Source organism: Lagopus muta, chromosome 17 (assembly GCF_023343835.1).
Source record: "Lagopus muta isolate bLagMut1 chromosome 17, bLagMut1 primary, whole genome shotgun sequence".
NCBI classification, from domain to species: Eukaryota; Metazoa; Chordata; class Aves; order Galliformes; family Phasianidae; genus Lagopus; species Lagopus muta.
In genome coordinates this window covers 5,862,838-5,888,539 of record NC_064449.1, presented here as the reverse complement: position 1 = coordinate 5,888,539, position 25,702 = coordinate 5,862,838, and the positions used below count along the sequence as shown (strand labels likewise).

The following is a 25,702-nucleotide window of genomic DNA, read 5'->3' as shown; positions in this document are numbered from 1 at the left end:
GAATGATTAAGGTTGGAAAAGACCTCGAAGCTCACGCAATCCAACCGTCAGCCATTCCCCTGGAATCATAGAATCATCATAGCATCATAGAACGGCCTCTGTTGAAAAGGACCTCAAAGATCATCTGGTTCCATCGCCATGCTATGGGCACAGTCACCAACCACCAGACCAGGCTGCCCAGAGCCACGTCCAGCCTGGCTCCCTTTCAAGTGTCCGAGAATGATTTGGGGTGTTCCCACCATTTCCCAAGCAGAGCGAAGGTTTGTCTTTAGGCTGAATAAAAAAGCAGTCTTTCTTTCCGACTCCCTAATAGCTTTGATTAAATTATCTTTGAAAAATCTAAGCTCTGCTCGCAAACCTATCATGGCTTTATTCTTATCGCCAGCCCGCACTGCAACATGGCGAGCAGATAAATAAGCTGCACAGAACTTCCAGCTCGGCACGAGGAGCTGCCAGATCGACGAGCTGCAAATGTTTGAACTGAAACAAATGAATAGTATGAATAGCCCCGCTCAAAAAGGGAATTTATTCAATATAATGTATTTTCACAGGGAGGATAATACGTATTATAATTACACAGAGGAATCACTCTCCTGAAAGCATATCTAGCTATTATTTTAATTTCTCAGCCTTCACTGCTTGCTGGATCAGCAGTGGGGATGGGTGCTGCTCGCTCCCAGCTCTGCTCCATACACCCAAATACCAGAGGGGCTGGAAGGGTTCTGCAGGAAGCCAAAACCCTCTGAAACTCCCCCAGATGGGCAAAGAGGAGCTGGAGGAGTGAGAAGGCAAGTGAGCTCTGGGTTGCCCCGGGGCAATGAGTTTTGGGATAAAGGCAAAATGCTAGGGACCAAGAGCAAGTGGCAAAGGGAATGGCGCCCATCTCATGGCTGTGAGCCTGGAGGTGTGGTGCAATGATGACATTACACAGCGTGAAGGAGAGCTTTTGCTGTGCTGAGACAGCGAGTGAGCAATCAGTGCAAGTGAAGGGGAGTGGGGAACGCAGAGCTTGTGCCCTCACATGGAGGATGGCTGCGGCAGGCAGAGATGTTGGAGGAGCACATGGAAATCAGCTGGGCTCTACTGCGTGGGGAGGGGTCGTGTGGCAACATGGGGGGTTGGAAAGGGCACGTGGCCTTGAACAGGGCATATGGGGTTGAACAAGGTACGTGGGGTAAGATTGACCTTTCCTGCGTGATTTCACACTGCACCTTATGAAAGAAAATGGAGGCTGTGGCACCCTGAGGGCAGCCATCCAATGTGCACCGGTACAGGGATCCCCACAATGACAAGAGTCCCCGTCGCACCTGTTGAACAAAACTACAGCTCCCATCGCGCCCCGCGGCGCCCAGCGGCACATCAGCACGGCGGCCACGCGCAGGGCACGCCGGGAGTTGTAGTCCCGCGCAACCAACGCCGGCCGGGGAAAGGAGAGCGGTGCCCCCGCTTCGAATTTTCCCGCGAAAAAAGCCGCGTGGCCGCCAAGCCCCGCCCCCCCCGCAGGACGCGCGGCGGCGTCTCCACGGCAACGCGCCGAAGGGGGCGGGGCCGAGCCGCGTGCGGCCGCCGGGCCCCGCGCGGGGCGCTCAGTGTCGCCGCAGCCGCGCGCCGGGCGGGAGGGAGGCAGCAGCGCCCCGGGGCCGCGCCCCGCGCACAGCCCGGCCCGGCCCCGCCGCCATGGAGCGCTGAGCGGCCGCGGCACCCGGCGCCGCGCACAAAGGACGGCAGCAGGAGGAGAAGGAGGAGGAGGAGAACCGCGATGCCATGGCCCCGCCGCCCGCCGCTCCCGGGGCTCCCTCCGCCCTGTGAACCGGCTTCACGTCTGTTCCTATTTTCCTCCTATTTGGACCTTTAATTTTTTTTTTTTTTTTTTTCCCTATTTGGACCTTTAAATTTTCGATTTCTTATTTGGACCTTGAATATTTTTATCTTCCATTTGGACCTCTGATATATATTTTTTTCCTCTATTCGGACCGTATTTTCTCCCGATTCGGACCGCGTTTTTCCCTCTTTGGACCATTTTTTCCCATCCGGACCGTATTTTTTTTTGTTTTTTCCCCCGTATTTGGACCTTATTCTTTATAATTTTTCGGACCTTCCCGTGGTTTTTCCGCTCGCTCACCCCCCCCCCTCCACACACTGGCCGCGCACGGGGGGGGGCGGCCCGGGGGGGGCGGCCCGGAGCGCCCCGCACCGCAGCGACCGGAACCGGCCCGGATCGTTCTCTGACGGTAACGGGGCACGGGAGCCGGGTTGGGGGGCACGGTGGGGCCGGGATAGAGGCGGGGGTGGGGGGTGGGGTGGGGATACCCCGATGCTGCGGGGCTGGAGCCGAGCCCCGGGTTCCCCTCCTCCCCCCCAGGGTGCAGCGCCCCGGAGCCGGGAGGTTGTGTTCTGTGTGTCTGTCCGTGTCGGGCTGTGTGCGCCGAGAGCTCTCGGACGTGCGCACGTGTATATATAGGGTGTGTATAGGCGGCCGTGGGTGCGAAGTGCTCAGGGCAGGAGCTCGGCCTTTCACTGGGAACCGCTCGTGCTGATTTTGTGGTTGATTTCGTCGGCTTTGCGCCTCACCGTGCGTCTGCAGCGGGGTTGTGCTTGCAGGCGAGCAAAGCATCCCAGTGATATCCTCCCCCCAACCCCCCTCCGAGCGCCTTTCTCCCCGTGCAGGTGGAAGCTGCCTCCCCCTCTTTCCCAGCCAAACTTTCAGTACTGGGGCCAACCCCTGGCGGTGTGAGGGTCGGGCACCCCAAAAACAGTCCCACTCGGGGTCCTCTCGTGACCTTGCGTGGAGGAAAGGAAGAGCGATGCTCCATGCGTGGATCCCGAGGCTCTGCGCCCGTTTGTAGGTCAGCACGGGCTGTACCATGGGCCGCGCCGCAACCGAGTACCGTGTGAGCAATCGAAGCGGCTCCGCGTGGGTATTCGGCCCGAGGATGGAGCAGGGAGAAACCCACGGTCCTGTACTGGGGACCATTGACCCATCGTGGCTGAGCGGGGACGAGCTGGCATCGCTCAGTGCTGGATTTTAATTGCAACCTTCGGATGAGTGTTACCGGCTCCCGTGGTCGTGACAGCCGTGTCCCCCATGCTGTCCCCATCAGCGCTGCCCGCTGAGCACCACGCTTCGGTTCTGCCTGCAGCGAGGTGCCCACAGCTCGCTGGGCGTCAAAGTCACAGCCCCGGGTGACCCGACCTTGGCACGACGTGCTGTGCCCATACCCAGAGCCTGGAGGGCGGCGGGGTTGGGGTCCTTCACGCTGGGATCCTCACGGTGGGAGCCTCTTGGTGCCCACGGCTGCCTTAAGGCCTCGCCGTGCCCCTTCCCACCACCGGACTGCCCAGCTCGGATCCATGGGGCCGAGCACCCTGAGCCCCTTAGCTCTGGGGTTGCCCATACCGGGGGTGGTCACCGCTCCGGGACCCCCAACCCCCTCCCCCAGCCCGGCTCTGTGCTTGTCCGTCTGCATCGGGCTCATGCATGCATGCAAGAATAAGACGTTGCTTCTTTCTCTTCTTCTTCTGCCTGCGCATTCCTCAAAAAGCTAATATTCATGAAAGGTAATTCAATCAAACCGCGATGCCTATCAGCTAATGCAGCAAAGCTGGCGCAGGGGTGAGAATGGGAGCCAGGAACACAAAAGCCCTGTTTTATTACCTCCTGCTTGCCTGAGAATTGCTTTTCTCCCTCGAGTGAGCCGGCTAAAGCTGGCTTTATTATGTTAACCTATTTGCGTGTCAAGAGCTATTGTGCCTCTCTTTATCTGTGTTTGTATTTGCTCGATGCAGGGAATAAAAGGACGAGGCGAAAATGGATGGCTGGTCAGTGCTTTGCACTCTGGGGGCACTGATTGGTTGCTAAGTGATTTGCATCCCCGGTAATCGCTTTTATCTCGGAAGGATGTCGTGTATAATTATAAGCCTACTGACATCTTTTGAAATCTGCCTAATGGGTGTTTTTAATTTACATGGGAAGCAGGGGCTATTTGTGTTGCTCTGATTACAGGTTGTGCGAGCGTGAGGTTGGAAATACAGATATTTCCCCAGATGTGGGGGAGCGTGGGGCTGGGGTTGGGGCCGGTCCTGGTCCAGGGATGGACGGCAGCGCATCGATCCCTGCGATGTGTCCTTGGGGTTCCATCCGTCCAATCAAGCTTGCTGTGGCCGTGGACCTTTCCCGTGGAATGAGCCCGTGGGCCTGGTGCAGGCCGTGCTCCTGGCATCCATTCACCCCAAAACCATTGGGGTTGGTGAACCCCCGTGCTCCTCTCCTGGTTTGCAGTTCCAGGGAGCCCCGTTGGCTGCAGTGCTGGGATGGGGTGTAAATGTTTAACTGGTGTCTGCCTGCAGCCAAGTGCTGCCGGATGGTGCCACGTCCCTGCGAGAGCTGCACCCGGTGCGTTCACACGCCGCTGTGGGGCTGCTGGGTTGGACGTTAGGAACAATTCCTTCTCCCAAAGAGAAGTCAGGCATTGGCACAGCTGCCTGGGGACGTGGTGGGCTCGCTGTCCTGCTCAAGGAACGTGGAGATGTGGCACTGCCAGACGCAGTCAGCGGGCGATGGTGGGGGTCGGGTTTGGGGATCTTCAAGGTCTTCTCTGGGTTGGGGACACACGGCAGATTGGGGACGCAGAGGGTTGGGGACACAGAGCCTTCCCACGCCCAGACACGCCGGGTGGGAGGCGACTGGTGACTGCGCTCCCAGCAGCCCGCCGTGGCGTGACGACAGCTCGGTAATTAATTTCTCCCGTTGGATGAGGTCAGGGCAGTGCCTGGTGAGACGCCGGGCGCATCGCAGGGCTCGCTCGTCCTTTGTCCCCATCCTGGCGGGGACACGGGGTGGCTGGGGACAGCTTGGTGAGTGGGAGGGCAGCTGGGGACGGCGGGTGCCGTATGGGGGCATGGGGCAGGGTGCTGGTGGGCGCCCCGGGGTGCTGCGCCCCGCTACCGCCTGCAGCCCCGACCCCGAGCTCAGCACCGGCGCTGCTATTTATGGCTGCCTGTAAACAAACTCCCAATGAAAGAAAGTTAATGACCTGAGACTGACAAGAGCCTGCTGGGAATTTTTATAGCCCCTGGGACTCCTTTTGCTCGAGAGAGAACAGAGCAGCGTTTTCACCCCAAACAGCAAGCGCGCCTCATCCCGTGTGCTGCACCCCATGGGCACCCAGGGCAGTGCTGGGGTGAGGAGGGGCACGTTGCTGTGGTGGAGCTGGGTGCCCTGCCCCCATGGGTAAAGCTGGGGCACACGGCTCCTCGTCCCTGAGAGGGGATGCTCCAGAGCTGCACCATCTGCCTTCCGCGGGTCATTCGGTCGTGCTGCAGGCTGGAGAGAGGGCTGGCTTACCATCAGCAGTAACCAAACAGGAATAAAGCCTTAATACCCTGCAGCGGAGAGATTTAGCTGCCGGAGATAAATATTCATAGTGCTCATGGAAGGGGGAGAGAACCCAAATTTGGCTTTTCAAAGAGAAATTAACAGCATTTGCACGGGCTGACCCAGAATGGGGCACGGGGCTGGCTCTGTGCTGAGCTCAGCACAGTGGCTGTGCATTGCATTTGTGCTTTGGTTTCTCTCCCCCGTGTGGATGTGGCCATATGGGGGCAGGGATGCAGGGGACATCCCAGTGGACAGGCACAAGCTGGAGATGAGCCCCCTCTGCTCCTGGTGCTGCTCCTGCTGCCATTCTTGCAGGGTTGTGGCTGCGATCACACCAGTGTTCAGCTTAAAAAATGCCATCCTGCAAGCAGCTCGAGTTTCCCTTTGGGAAGAAAAAGGCAAAAAGCAGCAGTGAGCAGGAGCAGACGAAGCCCCCCTGGCCATGTGCTCTGACTCTCCCAGCAAGGACTGGGGGGAAGCAGTAGTTTTTCAGTAGCCCTAATGCTTGGGGATATGAGAGATTAAGGTTAGTGACCATTTTTTAACTCAATAAAGGGAAAGACAAGCTGGAGTCTGCAGTCCAGAGATATAATTAGTTCGCAGCAGTGGTGCTTTCTTGATTTAGCTTCAGAGAGCAGAACAAGACAAGGATGTTATACCCAATTAGCAATAACATACAGTCTGAGCCGCGCTAGGTGAGATAACAAGCCATTTTTATAGCTCTTCTTTACGGACTTTTTGGGGGGAAGGAAAGGAGGAGGGGCTCACGCCTTGATTTCTTGTCATTTGGGAACGATTGAGGGATGTGGGAATTCCCTGAGCCTGGCAAAGCGTTGGCCAGTACAGATGGTACAGCCAGAGCTGTGGCTTTGCCTGTGGGCTGCATGTGGGGATGTGGGGCTGGGGAGGACCCGACCTGATGGATGGTGACACCGGGGCCACGTCTCACCGTGCCCGTTAATGACACACTGAGAGCAGCCCTACTTTGTCATGGCAGCCCTGGGTTTTACGAGGCAATGGCTGATAAAGCAAGGGCCGTGCTCACACAGTGAATATTTCCTATCTGCTCGTACTGGGGTTTATGGGGTGTGAGTCCAAAGAGCTTCAGGGCAGGGGACATCACTGTCGCCTGCGCCGCACTGGAGGGCAGCTGGATGCCCGTGCCACGCGGCGCTGTGCTCACATGGTTGATGGATGTCCATGATTCAGTGCAAACCTAGATGGGTCGGGGCTGGGAGGGTCCTGCACATCATGGCCGTGCACTGAGCATCGCAAAGGGCATCCAACAAACCACCCAGCCCAGCAAAGAGCCGGCGATGAAAACTTGGATTAGGTTTAATTAGTCAGCTTTTAATAACAGGCTCCGGGTTGGAGGTTCTTGGCATGCTGCTTTCCCATCTCTACCAGCGGGCAGCACCCAGGTCAGGATGTGGGGCAGCCCCACAGCACACATCCCATAGGGACGGGGACAGCCCGACGCAGCGCCGCTAACGGCACCGCAATGATCATCAGCGCTCGTCGTAATCATTAAGACTATTAGAAAGAAACGTTCGCTTGAAGCTAATGTCAGACTTTCTGTTCTGCTTTGCAAACGCGCACAATTAATGCCAATCAGCTGCGGGAGGAAGCCAACTCGCAATCATGTCTGCTTCATCTCGGCTGTCAGCTGTTGCCATTCCGTGTTGTACATTTTCATACAATTGCTATAAACATAAAAGGGAAACTCCGCGTTCTTCGGAGGGCTCGCGTATTGTTCTGTGTTCGTTTTAATTACTTTGCATTCAGTGGCTCATCTGGCCTCGCCGAACAGGCAGGAGAAAGTAGGTCTTTGTAAAACAAATATATAAATCTTGATAGATGCCTTATTTTCCTATTCAGTGGTTGCGTTGCATTATCTAGGGCTAAATAAGAGAAGGCTGTTTAATTTCTTGTTGACGGGAGCCGTTCTGCTCCCCCCCTGGGGAAGGTGCATGGGCAGAGCAGGGGAGGGGAAAGAGCCGGCGTGACTTGACCGGATGGTGCTATAATCCTCGTTACAAAAGTACACATCAATTATAAGAATTCCTACAGTAATCTCAGAAATCTATCTTTTCTGCTGAACCGGCTCATTAAAGAGCGCCATTCATTTCCATCTCTCCGGGTGAGAAAGGTTTAAATCCCCGGAGCTTTGTGTTACAAAATAGACTTAGGGGGACGGACTCTTTTTAGATATTAAAAGGAAGAAGTTGATTTTTTTGTTTTCCTTCCCCCCCTCCTCCTCCCCATCCCAGCCTCGCGGTGCAGACGAAGCATAACTTAATTAGGCGAGGGCGGCGGGCGCAGGGGGCTGCGGAGCCCACGCCGTGAATGGCCTCCATCTGCCGGGCGCGGGGCGGCCTCAAAGAGCCTTTGAAAGGAGCTGTGCCGGGGGTCTGCCCACGGCCACCCCACAACCTCAGCACAGAGCCCCTTTGTGTGCATGGGGACGCGGGGACGGCCGGGCCGGGGTCGTGCGGAGGGTGCGGGTTGGCGGGCGCGCTGCCGCCGGGGCTCTGTGCAAACACGTTAATTTGTTTTCTTTCTTGCCTTGCCTTTTCAGGGTAATTGGTTGCATTTGAAGCCTTTGTGAAAGCCTTTGATTATAGTAATTTCGGCGGCGCGATCTACCCTGAATTCCTTCGTTGGATTCTTTCACAGCTCCGCCGCTCGGGGCTGCGGTTGTGACGCGCGCCTGCCCTGCGTGCGGTGCTGCCATGGGTGGCCAGGGCTGTGGGTACAGCCATTCCCATCCCAGCAGGGATGGTTCCAAGGGATGGATTTGGGTTTGATGGGCCTTGGCTTTAGGACAGTTATTGGGCTCGCTGAGCTCAGGATGGAATGGGTCGTGGCTGCACACTGCCGCAGGTCTCTGCGTGGCTGCCCGTGTCCTGTGGGGATGCTTCCAAGTTCCACAGGGTTTTGTGGCCTGTTTGCTGCTGCGTCCTTAGCTGGAATGCTGTTGGACAGTGAGGTTTTGTTTCTAATGGGAAACGAAGGAAAGTTCTGCTTCATTGTTGGGTGCTGACGTTTCGTTCCTATCCCAGTGGTGGCTGTCCCCGTGCTCCTCCCCATCCCCAGCTGCACTGAGGCCGCTCATTCCCTGCACCGACAGTGTGGGCGTCTCTCCTGAGCTGGCTGGAGCTAAGCCCTGCTAATCCAGCACATGCTGCCTGCAGGTGTCCTTGGCAGCTCCCTGTGGACTGGAGACCTCCCGGGACCTGGCAGTGGTGGGCAGATGGCCACGATGGAGCTGGGGACATCGAATGGATCAGCCAAGGGTGCCATAGGTGGGAGAATTCCCCGGGGCGTTGCATGGTGAATGGTTGGAGATGGCTGTGGAGCCCAGCATCCCTGTGTGCTGAGCTGAGGACCCTCCGAACCACAAAGCCATGCATCCCATCCACACCACAGCCCTGGTGCCATCCCAACCCTGCAGCCCCCATCTCCATCAGGGCCACAGACAGCACAGGGGCCGCTCCGCTTTCCAGAATCATCATTAACCTGTTAGGGAGAGCTGTTCCCGCTCACGGCGAAAATAGATCTTTAATCTCTGCCCAAAATAGCTCATTTGATGAGAGGCCTCCTTAAAGCTGACACATAAATTTAACCAGGCCGCCCCAGCCCTCCGCAAGGATGTCTGCAAATGCTCAATAGCACTCGAATTGTTTTTTTCTTTTTAATTCCATTGTTACGTACGCATCTGATACCTTATTTCTTCCATCAGATCATTTGTAACAGTCAGGAGGCAATTTACTTCTGTCCTCTGATTCAATTTGTGCTTTGTGCTCCCGCAGCCATTCGGCTCGCAGGGTCATCGCGGCTTTTGTGGCCCTGCATGCAAGCAGAAGGCTATTGGGTGGGCTTTATGTTCTTCTTTCATGTCGGCTTGCTGCCTGCGTGGGTCCCACTCTGCATCCTGCTAGGATGCTCAGAGCTCCCTCTCATCTCCGTGCTGCTCCAACACTCGGGTGCTTGTTGCAGCTGGTGATGCTGGTGACAGGCGGTGCCAGCCCGGCTGTGCTGCCCTGTCCTGCCCTGTCCCAGCAGCTGCCTGGGGCTCCGTTGGGATGGAGCTGCATTGTTACAATCCCCATCCCCACGTCCTTTGGTCCCCATGTCCATCAGTCCCCATCTCCTTGCTGTTCCCTTGTGTTGCTCGAGGTGGATTGGAGGCTCTTAAAGGGGAGGGGGTGTGGAAATGGCAGCAAGATGTTTCCTGTGTAAGGAAAGGCAGGTGCTGGGCATGCCATGGGTGGAGATGCTCGTTGTGTTGAATGAGCAACCTTGCTCTGAGCACTGAGGCCATGTGCCCGTCCTCATGTCCCCATGCAGGAACCATCCTGACCCCACGCAAGGCGTGTTGTGTTGCAGCCAGTGCCTCCCTTCTGCATTCTCCCTCTTTGCCTTCAGTCCCCAATCTCTCATGTGATGCAGCAGTTTGGAGGAGCGTGGGGCCTCACACATGTGCCTGCTTGGTTTTGGGTTGTGACTTTGAACTTGAGCTTGGGGGATGTGCTCTTTGCACACCAGGGTCCCATCCATGTGCCTCACTGCTCACTATTTCCCACAGAGCATCACACAGCCTTGCACCCCACACCCTAACCCAGAATAATCACTTTCAGCATCATTATCCACCACAAACCCCGGCTTCCAATTTTAATCAGAGGAGCTGGTGTCGCTTTAAGATCTGCGGGTTTTAAAGATCACAAGAGGGGTTAGAGAAAATTACCCTTGACTCTTACATGCTAATGTAATCTCTAACCAGATCTGCAGCACCGCAGCTAAAATTGCTTTTTAGATTAACATTTAATTATTAACAGGGCCCCCTGAAAGGCCCGGGGCTGGAGCACGGAGGGGAGCAGGGCGCACGGTTCAGCCCAGCCCTGCTGGAGACGTTTGCCGTGCGGAGGGGAAGGTCGTGGGCGGCCAGCAGCAGCGTGCCGTGCTTTATTGCAGCCCTGGGCAAGGTGTCATCAAACTTTCTTTTCTATTTTATCTCACGCTCCCCGTGATTTACCGCAGGGTGACCTTTCCTGCATTCACTCATTCCTGCGCTGCGCTGTCGGCATCGTGTGGTGTGTCCTCCTCCTGCCCCGTTCCCGTTGCCAGACGCCCCGTGTGGCTCAATGACAAGGTCACGTAGCATCCCCGTTCTGCCCCTCTCCATCACCCCCAGATTCCCTTTGTGTGGTTTCTATGCCGGCTGCCCAGCCAGGCTGTGTGCTGGGGACGCGGTGCCCGCTCAGCTTCGTTAGCGCTGGGCAGGGATGCACGGCAGCAGCAGACACGGCCCTTTCTTTCCCTAACAAGGGGCCAGCTTCTGCAATCCCCTTTATTCATTGTTCTGCTGAGGCGAACGGCACAGACCCAATTCAGGCTGAGACTTTGAAAGTTCCCTTTCTTCCCCCCCCCCCCTCCTGTCACATTTTCTTTTATCTAAATCCTCGCCTATGAAAGCCTCTATCGACAGCTGCGCTGGCCTTATCTCGCTGGAGGGACCTTCGTGGGGCTCTCAGAGGAGATAAGACCTTCTTATCGGCCTCTGATGTCAGAGAAGGTGCCAAACCCTTCTGTCATTGGAGCTTTAGACACAGAGGGTGTTTTTTTTTTTGTTTTTTTTTTTTAAATTAAAGTCACAAAGACCTTGGGTTTATAAATAGTCTGATGGAGCGATAGGGCTTGGAAATTAGCGGGGTGGGGGGCGGGGAGTGAGGCAGTGGGAATGGAGCTGGGATGGAGGCAGGAGGAGGAGGATGGTGGGGACGTGGCGTCCCCAACCCTATGGGAGCAGAGCAGTGTCACCTCCTGCTCCCTGCACGCCCCTGGGTGATGGGTGATGACGTGCCCTGTGCTGGCACACCGCAGTGACAGCACCTGCTGGGGCCTCGCTGGCTCGGGGCCGGCCTTGTCCTTGTCCCCATCCCGTCAGTGGAAGGAAGATGGGTTCTGGGGCCCTTTGCTGCAGCGCCATGGGGCTGTAGGGCCGGGCAGCTCCATCCTCAGCCCGTTGCCCTGCTGTGATTTGTGTGGCCGTGGGCTGGGCGACTCGGGGCAGGGCAGAAAACTGCTGAGTGTTGCCTTTCTTGCCATGAAAGAGCCAGAGCAGCTTGAACTAAATCGGATCCTGCTGATTGGAATTAGTTCAAATGCAGATGGAGCTAACTAAGCTGGCGGTAAGCATTTGAACGGCGCAGCGTCCAATTCCCATCAGCTGATTCAAGGGCTTTTCTGGGCGGCATTAACAAAATGCCACCGAGCGGACAGATGCCCATTGTGCGGGGGGCTGATGGGCTCAGCCTGGTGCCAGGCTCGGACCTGAGCCACCCATATGGGATGCAGGGACGAGGTGGCTTTCTGGGGCAGCGCAGGGGTGGAGGTGATGTCTGCTGCCGTCATCCGGATGGTGATGGCCCAGGGTGGGGGTCCCATCCTCGGTCCCATGGCCACAGCCATCCGCTGGGAGTGGGGGATGCAGCCGAGCCCGGTCCCGGTGGGGCGACGCCAGCTCCCGAGCAGTCAAGTGTGCTCAGGCTCTGAATAAGAAGCACTTCATTCTCTTTTCAAACTGTATAATTTCTGCCTGATTGTAATGGCATATTTTAAAATTACCAGAAATCGAAGCCAGAAAATGGATACGGCTGCTTTTACTGCGAGCTGCATTAACAAAGGATATGTAATGCGCGAAATAAAAACACCTCCCTGCCCCCCCTCCTCCTTTTTTTAAGACAGTAATAGGAGAAAATTGGTTTTGAAACTGAATAAAAGTCCCTTTCAGAGGAAATCATTTCTTTCAGGGTACCTTTGCTGAAAGTAAAATAGTGAATAATGAAAGGTGGTTACATGATTGTCTTTCATTTAGAGAGCGCTAGGACAGATGGAATCTGGGAGAAATGCAAGATTGGAATAATTGCATGGTAACAAGGCGCTTGTTGTGAAATTAGTATCTTAAGAAAGTAGTGAAAAAGGCTTTTACTCATGAATACTTCATTATTAGGAGAAAACAGCACCATTTGGGTTCTCCAGACACCTGCTCCGCGTGTGATGGCTCTTCCTCGCCTCTTGCTCCTCACACTTTGCTTTCAGAGTCTCTGTTCCTGAATTTTGCAGTGCTGGAGGCCACCGTGTCCCCACCCTGGGGATGAGGCAGGAGCTTGTGGTCCCAAGCCCACACTGGTCAATTCAGAGATGGGCAGAAGTGGTTTGCTACCAGGTGGATGTGAGGGAGCGTTCCAAGGGGTGAGGATGGAGCTTGGTGAGCAGTGCTTACTCCAGGCACCCCAAGCACCAGGCTGTGATGGAGCTGGGGAAGCGAGGCACCCTCTATGACATCCAGCCCTGCCATCTCACACGGACCAGAAGCTGCAGTTGAGGATGGGTTTGCTATCACTGCCCGCTCTGTGCACAGTGCTGCTGCTGTGCCAGCGGGAGGCGTTCACTGTGGTTCCTGCAGGACATGCTGTGTGCAGGACGTGCAATTCACAGATCAGTGGTGGAGATGCTTTTGGCCTGACCCCTGCAGATTTCCCAGCTGGATTTTGGCACACCCCAGGAACCAAGCGGGATTTTGCTGCCTGCAGGCCGAATCCCTGCTGTGCATCCAATGGCTGCAGCTGTCCCCAGGAGCAGGAGGAGCTGCTCTGTTTCTTGCAGGAAGAGCAGAAAGCGTCACGGGGAGCACCAACCACCCACTGAGCCCTTCATATTTATTTTATAGAGCTTCATATTTATTTAAGGCTTCCATACTTATTTATTTATCTCCAAAAGAGCAAAGGCCCCTGCGCAGTGGGTGCAAGAGCTCCCAGCCTCCATGCATGCAGACTTTGCCCAGCAGTGCAGGTGCATGGCTGGACCCCCTCCCCCCCGCCCTTACCACTGTTTCTCTTCTTTTGGCAGTGCACGGTGCGGCTGCGGCCGGCCAGGACTCCCAGACCATGCTGGCGTGCCTGCAGCGAACCCAGAACCCACCTGGGCAGCACCTGGCCTGTCCCAACCCCAACAAGGCACTGGAGCCACGCAAGTGTAAGTTCCCAGGGCTGAGGGGAGGGATTGTGTGCAGCATCGTGGGGCTGATGGGATGCTCTCAGGTCTGGGATGCTCCAAGGTCCGTGATGCTCCAAGAGCTGGGATGCCTTGATGACTAGGACACTGTGCGACGTTCAAAATCCAGGGTGCTCCCAGGCATGGGATGCTCTGAGATCTGGATTTCTTGAAGATCTGGGATGCTCCCAGATGTAGGATGTTCTGATGCTCCCAGGTATGGGATGCTCCCATGTCCAGGATGCTCTGGAGCCAAGCTGGTGCCTCGCTCTCAGCATCCCCAGGGCATGCACGCGCCACTTGCTGCTTTGATGCTCCTTGTCTTATTGGAAAAGACATTTATTTAACTGATAATTAAAAAGAGCAGGAGAAGCGGGGGTGGGGGGGCTGAGGGAGGAAGAAGACAAGATAAGCAAATTAAATTGGGTCACTGGGGCTGATAAGTGGAACTTCAGAAAATCTCATGCAACTGCCTGCAAAGCACAAGGCAGACAATGTCCGGTACCTGCTTGCAGCTCCCAGACCTCCAGCCCCCACTCCCTCTTTTCTCTCCATCCCTTCCCCCCGTAATTACTTTCCCAGTTTTGCTGCAGCTCGCCTTCCCGACGAGCTGGCCTTTCAGATAAGCTGTAAACTAGTTACATTAAAATGGGTTCCAAAAGGTCACTCCAGTAAAGCACCTGTCTCTCCCAGCCTTTGTCTCTCAATCCAAACCATGATTAAATGTATATTTAATGAGCCTGCTTTAGGCAGGCGTGTTTGACCTCCCCGGCTGGGAAAGACGCATTAAGATTCTCAAGTGATGAATGTGTGTTTTAAAGAGGGGAGTGGATATTTTTCTGCTGGTCTCAGTTGGATTTTTAAACATTGCAGGCTGAAGACAAATCAGCTGCTAAAGCTCTGCTTGTTAGTGTGTGACAGCCCCTAGGCATTTGTTTAATGATCTGTATTTTCCTGGAGATGTTTTCCCCTCTACCTGGGCATCACCAGCACAGGGTGGCACCCAGGGGTACACGTGGGAGTTGGGGCTGTTGTGTTGGGGCACGGGGCAGATGGGACCCCAAGCACTTTGTGCCCAGGCACCATTGAGGTTTCGGTTCTCCGTGGCCTCGGTGCAGCAGGCGCAGCCCATGTGCTTGTGCTGAATCCGTGCTGCTCAGGTCTCTTCCCTATTAGTGTCTGGAAGGAAAATGAATGTTGCTCTTGTAAAATTATTCCTAATCCGTCATGCCTGAGCAGCAGCACAGGGTTGGCGCGAGGGCTGCGGCTCCCGGCACTCCTTGGTGCCATGTGCTAATGAGTGGAGCTGTGCCCTCAAGGCCAGGACCTGCAGTGCAGGCCCCAGTGGGGTGCAATGGGGACCCCAGGAGCGCAGCACAGGTTGTTGTGTGTTGTGTTCGCTGTGATGCTGAGGTCAGGATGCACCCACTTGTGCCTGTAGTGCGCCCAGGGGTGGCTGAGGGCTGGGGACTGTCACAGCCCGTTTGGCATGGAGCACCACCCCATAGCCTGGTGTGGGGGATTCAGTGCTCCCTGTCATTTTCCCATCCTGCTGAAATATCATTTCCCAGCTCCTGAAATGGAGAAGGTGCCAAAACAACACTGTCTGGGGAGCTGGAGCCTGAACAGTGGTGCTGCCATGCAGCAAAGCACCCTCAGCAGTGACAGCCACCCATGTCCCAAGATGGGTCTCCAGCCCCAGGACCCCCGAACGGCATTCCTGGCAGTAAGGGCAGCTTGCAGAGCTGCCACCACAACCAGACCCAAGCAGATGAGGAGTGCACAGGCACTGGGGGCCCCCACCCCTGGGACAGAACCACACTCTGGGGTTCATTCCCCCCATCCCCAGCACGCACAGCTCATAGACACGTTCCCCCAGTGTGCTTGCCGCTGGCCAGGTCACCTTAATCAAAGTTTAGCTGACCGTATGTTTCCGCTCATTATGGGAAAATACAGCATGTCTCTCTCCTCTCTGCCTCCTGCTATTTCAAATTAAATTGCAGGTGACATTCAGGGCCACGCATCTGGTTTTGAATACAATTTTCCCTTCTTTATTTATGGCACCTGCGGTAAGCGGGACAGGGAGGAGCTCGTCCCGCAGCGCCCGCCTGGCTATTCCGACAAGATAGCATTTTCTTAAAACGAGACACAATTTAGAAGTGCCTCTGATTACTTAATTTGCTCCTGAGTATCTCAGTAATTATCTTTATGGGTCTTATTTCTGTCCTCTGGCATTGTTTCTGTCGATATTAAATGAGTCTGGCTCTCGGCACATCGGCCGTCTGGCCCAGCACCACTGTGAAATCCTATTACCCTGCCGGTGCCACTGATTAATTTTTGTATTAATTTCACGTAGAAGGTGAGCGGATTCATTTTCCTGCCCATGGTGGGAGCCAACAGTCCCAGCACCCTCACCCCCTTGTTGTTCCCTGCACCCCAGTCCCAGCACGCGGTGCTCCGTGCTCCGGCACAGCCGCCTCCTATCATCCCACTGCATCCACTCTGTGTGATGGCACCACGATGCTCACAGCAGCAGCCAGGTTTTGTCACTGCTGTTGTGTTCTGGACATTGCACTGGGACGGGGCCCCACTCCAGCAGGGAGTAGGAGCTTTGGAAGGAGCAGCATCCTTCGGAAAATATCACGTCCAATTAACTCCAGCAGGCTGCTCCCTTTTGATTTTATTCCGTGTGCATTACAGGAATCCTGAGCTTTATTTAAATTATAAATCAAATAATACCACTCTCAGCTTGGCCAAACTCTTTGCTTTTCTCGCTCTCTGCAGCGATGGCTTATATTTAATTAAGTGTTCCTTTCTGTGTGCCCACCTCCGGAGCTCACCGCGCTGCCGTCAGTTGGCCGGGCAGCAGGGGGCTGTGGGATGGGATCAATATTTAGCCAGGAGGGATGGGCAGCTCCTTCAGCTCTTAAGCTTTAGGACATGAACTCCCATTGCAACAACTCTCATTGCGTTGCCCATTGCAGGGTTGTCCGGGGGCTCGTGGCGCTGCAGCCTTGGGGCTGTGGGGTGCGAGATGCCCCAATGGACTGCAGGTCTGGCTGGGAGGGCAGCAGGCTCCATTCCTGCTGGATTTGCCCTGCTGGTGCTTTCTTGACCTGCTCATTTGTGGTGCTGACAGCTGCAGGCTCGTCTCGTTATTCCCAGCTGCCCCATTACTGCAGGGGAGTCCTGGCTGGCTGGAAAGGTTGCTCCACTGCATCCCAGCTGCAAACAGAGGGATATTTCCCTGGCTCTGCTCACTCTTTCTACCCTCAATATGGGCATTGTGGCTGCATGCCCTCACCTCTCTCCCAGTACCCACCAGGTGCATCAAAACATCCCCTTGGGGATGCTTGGCTCAGGGTCCCTAGGTCAGTGCAGTGCAGCACCTGGTGTCACAGTGCAGGGAAGATGGGGAGGGCCAAAGCAGTCCCTCTGAGCACTGCAGCCCGAGAGAAGGGGGGTGCTGTGTCCTTGCTTTGATGCATCAGAGGGCTGTGGAACAACCCCACCTGTTTCTCGCACATCAAGAGCTTTGCTGAGCTGTGTTTTCTCCCCCCTCCTCTGCTCCCTTTTTATTTTTTGCAGATGCCTTTTAGAAAGATGAGATAACGAGTGCCATTTGTTTGCCGAAGCCTGTTGTGGAACAAAAGGGGGTTGACATGCTCACATCAAATGCCACCTTGTGCTGCAAACGTCACAGCTGTAGGGTCGGATGCTATAGGGACAGCTTTGTGCTGTGCATTGCATGTGGGTCCCAAGCTGTTTTTGGGGCATTCCAAATGTCCCTGTGCACTATGGGACGCAACCATTGCAACTCACCTCTGAGTGATAAAACTCTTTAATTGCATATGGAATCAAACCGCATTGAATGGCTTCTCATTACACAATTCTACTTACACCAAGGGCATTTTCATTAAAGTAGCTGCAGCTAAGCTCTGCTTTTGTACACACCCATAAAATATCATTTTAATTTCATGAGGGGTTACACATGAGTGAAATAAGATTAATTCTTTCATTTTCAGTTTCTGGAAGGGATCGGTTAATGATGGTTCTGTGTATTTATATATGTGCCATAAAAAAAAAGAGTTCAATTAACTGCCATGCCCAAAATGTGCTGTTGACTTGCACTTTCCCTGCCAGGAAATGCTGCAAAAACACTTTCGATCGGTCACGTGTGCGGGGGGAGATGGATGGGTGAGGGAGCTGTGAGTGGGCATGGGGTCACTCTCCAGGTGAGACCCCATGGTTGTCAAGGATGGAGCTGAGCCTGAACCTTTGTGTGCATTCAGCCTCTGATAACCCATCCAGTCAGTGATTTTTATTTGCATTCAGACTTTTCCTCATCACTCTTTCTCAGCTATTGCAGGGCTTTTTGCTACCTGTGCCTTAATGGGAACTGTAGGAGCTTCAGGAGCTTTGCAGTGCCTCGGTCTCCATTGGTCACACCAGCCATTGGCATGAAAAGTCCAAGTTTTGAAACAGATCTTATGTTACAATGCTGTTATTGGCATGCACCTGGCCCAAGTAACAGAGAGTGAGGGGCTGGGGTGAGCTGCAGGGCTATGGAGGGGTCCCTCCTGGTCCCATTGGTGGCTGCATGGTGGGATGGCATCTGGTTGGCATTGTGCAGCCATGGGATAGCACTGGATGGCATCAAGATGACACTGGGTCAGCCAAAGGAATGGCATTGAGATGGCATCAGGATGGCACTGGCTCAGCCACGGGGTAGCATTGGGGTGGCATTGCATCAGCCAAGGAGTGGCATTGGCTTGGCGTCACGATGACGTTGGGTCAGCAGTGGGGTGGCGCTGGGATGGCATCAGGGCAGCATGAGGGCAGCATCGTGGTGTCATGAGAGTGACATCAGGACGACCATCAGGGTGGCCTTGAGATGGCCATCAGGGTGGCCACTGGGACAGCATTGGGGTGGCACCAGGATGCCATCGGATTCGAACTGGGGTGCCATCGTGGCGCTGTTGGGGTGAAACTGGGGAGCTATTGTGGTGCCATTAGAGCAACACAGAGGTGACATTAGCACGTCCCCAGAGCCAGCATCCCCACGCCTGCTGGCCACGGAGCGGCGGCAGCGCGGTGCTAATACCTCGGCGAGGAGACAAATAGAAAGTGACACATGTGTGTGTAGACTGGTATTTGTGGTGACGCTTTGACTGCAGATAATAAAGTGCTCGCCCTGAGGTGATCCAATTCAGCAAACGCCTCGGCAAAGCCGCGCGCTCCTTCAAGGGAGAGAATAAAGGGGAGGAAAAAAGGCCCGTCTGAAATGACATGTCAGCCTAAAAAGGGAACGTGTTAATGGATGAATATCTCGGGATGGCAAAGCCCTGCTCTTCCCTTTGTGCTTTGTCATGAATTTTGTTGTCTTTGCACATTACGGCTCCTGCGCGGCTGCCGCTCGAGGTTTGCCACCTACGTTTATTCAGATGGATTTCTCCAGCTATTATTCCTGTAGTTGTTTTTAATTTAAGACCTTGAAGCCGGTGCGCGTTTTTCTCTCACCGGGGCGGCTCTGCTGGGGGAGGCTTTGCGCCAGCTGCATGCAGAGCGGGGCTGGGGGCTCCCAGTAATGGGGACCCTTCAGCTGGGGAGCTCTTGCAGTTTGGGGTGCTCCTGCAATGGAGGGGCTCCTGCAAACAGGGACTTCTGCAAGCAGGGGGTCTCACGCGTGGCAGAGCCCATACCAAGGGATGCCGTGGGGCTGCTGTGCACCCCAGGCAGTGCTGGTGGGGGGCTGGGGACCAGGCAGGTGCAGACCTCCCCCGCTGCATCCGCCACGCGGCGGTGGCCTCTGCACCACCCATCCTGGGGACATGATCACCATAGAAACCGCTGCACTTCAAAGGGTGGAAAAGGCAAAATCCGACAGGGAAGGAAGGAAGGCCGTGTAACAAGGGCAGTGCCAGTGCAGCTCGGCCAGGGCAGCGTCCCCACGTGTCCCCGTGTGTCCCCCCAGTGCCAGCACGGTGCCACTGGTACCTATGAAGCTTTGTCAACAGGAACTTGGGACCCCAGCATCAGGGATTTGTGTGTTTGTCAACACTCACCACGCTTTGTTTGTTTTCTTCCAAGTGTTGTGCAAATATTTAGGTTTTTAAAATCTGCTCGCTGTTTTGCAGAGAGAGAAGGGGACTGCCGGTCTATTTTAGGAGCTCTGAAGTCGCTGTGACTTCCCCACTACGTGGGTGAAAAACGCCTCATCCCAAAGCTGGGTGAGCTCTGGGCTCTTGCAGAATGGAATTCCTTCTGGGAGGAAGGAGTGGAGCCTCCCCATGTCCCCGTGGGCTGTGTGGCAATAGCTGCTGCTGGCTGCTGCCACCGCATCCCTGCCAAGCCCTTGTCCCCTCCATGTGCCCCGAAGTCCTGCTTGTCCTCTCCCCAGCCTGCTGGGAATGCCTGGATGCAGCAGGTGCTGTGCTGAGCATTGTGCAGCCAAAAGCAGAGCAGGGATGCTGCTTTGGTTGGGGATGTCCCATCACCATGGCACGGCTCCTCCAATTTCTCTTGCCACTGGTGCCAAAGCGTTCCCATGCCTTCTATCAGACATTTTGCACAGGCTTTGCCCTCGGAGTGCAGCAGGGCTGAGGCTGCCCCAATCCATAAACAAAGATTTATTTCAGATTGCCGCGTTGTCAGGGCCCAGGTTTTAAATCTGTGTCTTGAACCGAATTTGGTGGCCAATTTGCTAAAGTAAAAAGTTGTTTAGCTGGAGGCGTAATCTTATAAGCCTATGCTGCCATTATAATGGCTTCTCATTTCTGCCTAGCTTTCCAATAATGCTTTGAGCAGAAGCTTGGAGTAATATAAAAAGCCATAGGATTATTACTGCGGGCGATGCATTTTCCATTTACAGTAATAAAATACTGAAGAAACAAAACAATTTAAAATTCCAATAAAATTCAAAACAAATCTTTGGCTGCTGAGCAGATTCAATTATTTAGCTGTTATTGAGTGCAGGCTGGAAAAATAGAGCAGGTCAGGGAGGGAGGGGGAACCCTAAGCTGGCCGTGTGTTGTCTTTATCTGGGGAGAAGGGGAGAGGAGGCAGGAGATGGCCAGTGGCACCCAGTGGGAGAGGCAGTCACCAATGGTGTTGTGAGGATGGGAATCATAGAACTGCAGGATCATAAAGGTTGGAAAAGACCTCCAAGATCATCAAGTCAGCCTGTCACCACTGTGTCTGCTCAGAGAATCATTAAGATTGGGAGTGACCTCCAAGACCTTCAAATTCAGCCATCAGACCACCTTGCCTGTGTTAAGATTGGAAAAGACCACCGAGATCATCAGGCCCAACTGGCAGCCCGTCACCACCCTGCCCACTAACCCGTGTTGTGCAGGTTGCCCTTTCAGCCATTGCTTCCTCCATCATCCACATCCTCCTCCTCCTCCTCCTCCCTTGGCTGCGTGGATGAACTGCTCACCAGTTCAACATGCCCAGTGCTCACCACGGGGAGCAGAGGGGGCTGCACCACATGCCCCCACCTTCGGCATGACGTCCCCAAGGTTTCAGCTGCAAGAAGGGGGGGGGAGAAAACTGCCAGCGGCCGGCTGAGTGTCGGGCGGGCTGTCTGTGCCTGACGGGTGACGGCGGTGCTTCGGGAGAGTTTGCATCTCGCAGTAATTACAGCCCGTTAGAAAGCAGTAATTACTCTGGAGAGGGGGAGCCGCTTACCAGCAGCGCGCACGAGCGCGCCAGGAACCTCTTGGAAATTGGTAGCTCTGTAATTTTCCCAGTGGGGGTTTGGTGCGTCACCCTGATATGTGACAACACACTGAATTTGTGACTTGTCAAATCCAACCCAGCTGGTGCAAAGAAGGCGACAAAGGAAGCTCCTGGCTCTCCCTCGGCTAGCTGGCAGCCATGCGTGGGGCCATCGGCGAGCGGTGATGTGTGGGGCGATGCTGCTGCTTCCATCCATCCCCCCTTTTTTTGTTTTTAATTTTTTTTTGCTCAGAAAGGAGTATTCTCCTCCTCCCCTCCATGGAATGGGTTCATTAGGGATTCTGCAAGTGTCACCAGCTAATTAGTGTCATGTTAATTGAGCATTCACAATGCTGCCACCTCCAAGGACAGCGGTGCCGGCGTGAAGGGGAATGCAGATGCGTGGTGCTGATGGTGCTCCTGGGCAGGTGCCCCCAGTCCCCACCAGGTCCCAGAACTGGTCATACTGGGTGGGTTTGCCCAGCATGAGCAATGCCCGTATTCAGCTGCTAGAGGCTGTAACATTAAATCCTGCTCAAACACCCTGGTTTTAATTGGCTTAATATACTCGTTAATAACAGTGTCTATTTAAGACACCTGTAAAAAGCCCATAACATTAACTTAATGGGAGAAATGGCCGGTGAACACTCTTCCATTCTGCCTTTTAAATTACTGGTGTGCCGCGTTAATGGAGAGGAAAGAGGTGGCCATCCATGGCCTCGCTCTCTGCGTCCCTGGGGATGTTCCCAACTCCTCCATGGCTGTTGTACACCAGGGCCCAGGGGTGCGAGTGCCCCAGCATCCCCCTGAGTGCTGCTTTTAATGTCAGGCCTTGCAGGCACAAGGAAGGGTCTCTGGGAGGGCTGGGGCTCCGTGGTGGCACTTGGCATGGGGTGGGCTGAGGATGGCTGTTGGCTACCGGTTGTGCTGGCAACTATTTGGGTCAATGGCTGTGCTTAAGCCCTCTCCACGCTGGGAGATGTGGGGATGTTTTGGGGAACGGGACAGTGGATAGACCCATAGGTCTAGACAAACCCAAGACAAACCCTTGGGGCCTGTCTCCTTTGCCTCCTTTTTAGCAATGTCATCAATAACCATGGATGGAGGCAAATTCTGGGCACTGTGCAGGGGTCCCAACACAGTGCTGCATTAGGAACTGGAAGCCAACCCTACCCCCCCACTGCACACATGTGCTGGCATGGACGTGCACACGCATGTGCAGATTTTAAACACCTAATTTATTCCATCTATTAGATAGATTTTGTAGATTTAATCATTTTCACAGTTGGTGGCTCATTGGATACTCAAGATAAACTCCAAATGAAAGTATAATGGGTACGACAAATGAGTTTTCACACCAGAATGGCAGAAACTTGCTTGGGAAAGAGTTTGAAAGGAACAAAAATATATACATATATAATTTTTTTTTTCTGCAGTAGCTTTTGCTGACTACAGTAGGTTACCACAGTTAATTTCACCAGTTTTGTTCATCTGTAAAATTGCATAAAAGTGACATTTTTGTGCTCATTATAGGAACTGCTGATTTATGGCTGGTAAATGCAATGCTTTTCCATTTTTGGTGAGGTTCTCGTAGCAGCGCAAAGCACCCATGAAATTGCTTGTATAATGTAGTTTAAATCCAATCTCGGAGAAAGATTCCCCCGTTGGGTAAAGTGACATTTCCATTCTCCACACCGGGTTTATTTTAGGCCACTTAGAAGTGACTTTCTAAGCGCGAGGGGGCAGGTTTGTGCCGTGACCTCTTTTCCGTTGGGCGGGTGATGGCTGGAGAAGGAAAAGGAGGAGGAAAAGGAGGAGGAGGGGGTGAGGCGGAAGGACGGCCGCGGGTCTTGGAGTGGGATTGATGCTGTGCTTTGCTCCCGCAGGCGAGACGGCAGCGCCCATGCATTCCCCGCGCTACCCCAGCCCCGCCGAGCTGGACGCCTATGCACAGAAAGTGGCCAACAGCCCGCTGACCATCAAGATCTTCCCCACCAACATCAGGGTCCCACAGCACAAGCACCTTAACCGAACGGTCAATGGGTACGACACCACGGGGCAGCGCTACAGCCCCTACCCCGTGCACGCCGGCGGCTACCAGGGCCTCCTGGCCATCGTCAAAGCCTCCAGCAAAAGCGTGGTGAAGAACGCGGAGGGCAAGCGGACTAAGCTGTCGCCCGCTCAGGCCGGGGTCGCTCCCTACCCATCCTCAAGCACTTTAGCCCCGGGCCCCTCCTGTGCCGGCCCGCTGAGCTACCACCAGAAGCAGCTGGAGGGCCCCGTGCCTCCCACCGTGACGGTGGCGAGCTCGGCGCTGCCGCTGGCGGGCCGTGGCCTGGCGCTGCCGCCCTCCAACCTGCCCTCCATCCAGAGCATCATCTACCAGCTCAACCAGCAGTGCCAGGCCCAGGCCTCGCAGCCTGCCTGCCCGGTGCTGCCGGCCGCCCACCCCAGCCCAGCAAAGCACGGCGCCTTCCCCGCCGTGGCCTCGGCCTACGCCGTGCTGCCCGAGTGCCGCAAGGGAGCCGAGCTGCCGCTGGGCTCCACCCCGGCGCTGGGGCCGAAAGCGGGGCTCTACCCTGACGGCGTGGACTACCTGCTGTGGCAGCAGAAGCAGCAGCAGCACCTGCGGGTGTACAGCGGGGGCAGCGGGGCCCTCAGCAAGTCGCCCGAAGCCTGCGCGGCTGCCTCGCGACCCTACGGGCCGGCAGGGGAGAAGGTGAGCTCGTCGCCATTGAACTGCATGCACGGCAACTTCGCGGTGGGGCAGTACTTCGTGCCGCCGTGGAACAGCGTCCTGGTGACCCCCACCAGCGACTGTTACAACCCGCCACCCGAGCTGGGCCCCGTGCCACGCGAGCTCGGCGTGCCGCCGGCCGAGGGGCTGCCCAGCAAGGCGCTCTGCAACACCTCCATCCTCAGCAGCAGCCTCCAGTCGCTGGAGTATCTCATCAACGACATCCACCCGCCCTGCATCAAGGAGCAGATGTTGGGCAAGGGCTATGAGACCGTGTCTGTGCCAAGGCTCTTGGACCACCAGCACGCCCACATCCGCCTGCCCGTCTATAGATAAGGGACGGCTGCTGCTCTTCCCAAAGCCAGGATGGCGGCCGGGCCCTCCGGCACCGTGAGGCCGTTGCGGGGTGATGGGGTTGGTTGGGGGTCGGCTGCCGACACGGGTCCCGCAGGTACTGGCATGGAACCGGGCTCATCGAACCGCGTGCGCCCGCTGGAAGCCAAGGATGAAGGAATGCTTGTCTTATATAGCTCAGAAATCATTTTATTTCCACGAATGTGAACAGGGAATCGCTACGAGTTGCTGCTATCCAGGGAGAGGAGCTCCGCTCTGCGCACGGCGCGGGCTGCAGGCAGGGTCCCGCCGCGCTCACCTTTAGCTGAAGTCCATAACTTGCACTGCTTTGATTAAAGCTCATAACTGGGGACAGCCTGGACGCTATTTAAGAAGAACACTTGAAAACTTGAACAGATTTTTCTTTTTTGTTGCTTTATTTTTTCATTCTTTCAGTTGCACACAGCGCGCATCTTGGGTGCCGGCCAATGAGGGGGACGAGCCCGCGGCGCTGCGCCCATGGTACAGATTTCCAAGGTTTTGGGGTTTTTTTCTTTTTTTTTCTTAGTTTCTTTTTTTTTTTTTTCCCCTTCCTTTTTTTCCCCTTCTTTTTGTAACTGTCTGTTATAGCTTTGTTCCGTTCTAGAGGCAGACAGTATGTAGGACGACGTTCAGTACTGCATCCAGCCATCGCACCACGGTGGGATCGTGGCGTGCTTCTTTTCTTCATCTTTTCTTTCTTTATTTTTTAAGCAGTTCAGAAATGCTCATTTTGCTGCGTTATTCACTCTGTGTCATTATGTGCTTAATAGGTTGATTCATTTAAAAAAGGCATCGCAAAATGTTTTTTGGTGAGACAAGGAAACAGAAACACTACCCCGAGGAAACCCAAGGTGATTGTGCTCAGAAAAGAGGTACTGTATCCCTGAAAGGCCTGTTCAAGCACTAAGTGCATTTACAAATCTCTGAGAATGTTTTTTTTTATACTAAAATCGACCATTATATTCTACTGTGAGAAGTGCTGTCTGCACTTATATTGTTTTAAAAATGAGAGAAAACGAACGAGAGGAAAAAAAAGAAAAAAAAAAAGGAAAAAAAAAAGGAAAAAAAAAAAAACCAAACCACAAAACCTGCAAGCTGTGTGTCCGGATGGTGTTTTTCCCAAAGTAAAACCAGGATGTCACTGGATGTGTGCTCTGGATTTTGTTTGCTTGCTGTGGCTCTCACCCAGCCCTATAGGGACCCGCTGTCCCACCCCCAGCCTGACTTCACCCCGCAGATTTTAGGGCACGGAGGGGCACTTATAAATAACCTCCTAACGATGCTGAGCTGTTAATCCTGCCGTGGCACCGGGTGAGATGCACGCATGTGTGCGGGGCGTGCGCCAAAGCCCCAGGATTAGGGGCCATGGCCCCACGTGCACTGGGGCAGCGCTGAGCCCAGTGGTGTCGCCACTCGATGCCATCAGCTGTGTGGCACTG

The 25,702-nt window shown here is 54.8% G+C and overlaps 1 protein-coding gene across 2 annotated transcripts; it reads left to right on the top strand.

Moving 5' to 3' along the window:
• The first annotated feature begins 1,635 nt into the window (after window positions 1–1,635).
• On the top strand, window positions 1,636–25,299 carry FAM222A (family with sequence similarity 222 member A). 2 transcript variants are annotated; one of them, XM_048964410.1, is made up of 3 exons: window positions 1,636–2,231; window positions 13,289–13,414; window positions 23,038–25,299. In XM_048964410.1, exons 2-3 carry the CDS (start codon window positions 13,327–13,329, stop codon window positions 24,222–24,224), a joined length of 1,275 nt encoding a protein of 424 aa, XP_048820367.1. In that variant the 5' UTR covers window positions 1,636–2,231; window positions 13,289–13,326; the 3' UTR covers window positions 24,225–25,299. The 2 variants fall into 2 exon arrangements, with proteins under 2 accessions (XP_048820367.1, XP_048820366.1); XM_048964409.1 differs by lacking the exon at window positions 1,636–2,231 and having other exon boundaries at window positions 13,274–13,414.
• The last annotated feature ends 403 nt before the right edge of the window (window positions 25,300–25,702 follow it).

What these genes read in the sequence shown, in the direction of transcription:
- FAM222A (XM_048964410.1), top strand. Translation starts at nt 13,327, where the DNA reads ATGCTGGCGTGCCTGCAGCGAACCCAGAACCCACCTGGGCAGCACCTG. An exon ending in GGCACTGGAGCCACGCAAGT is followed by an intron (nt 13,415 to 23,037) that starts GTAAGTTCCCAG and finishes TTGCTCCCGCAG; the next exon opens with GCGAGACGGCAGCGCCCATG.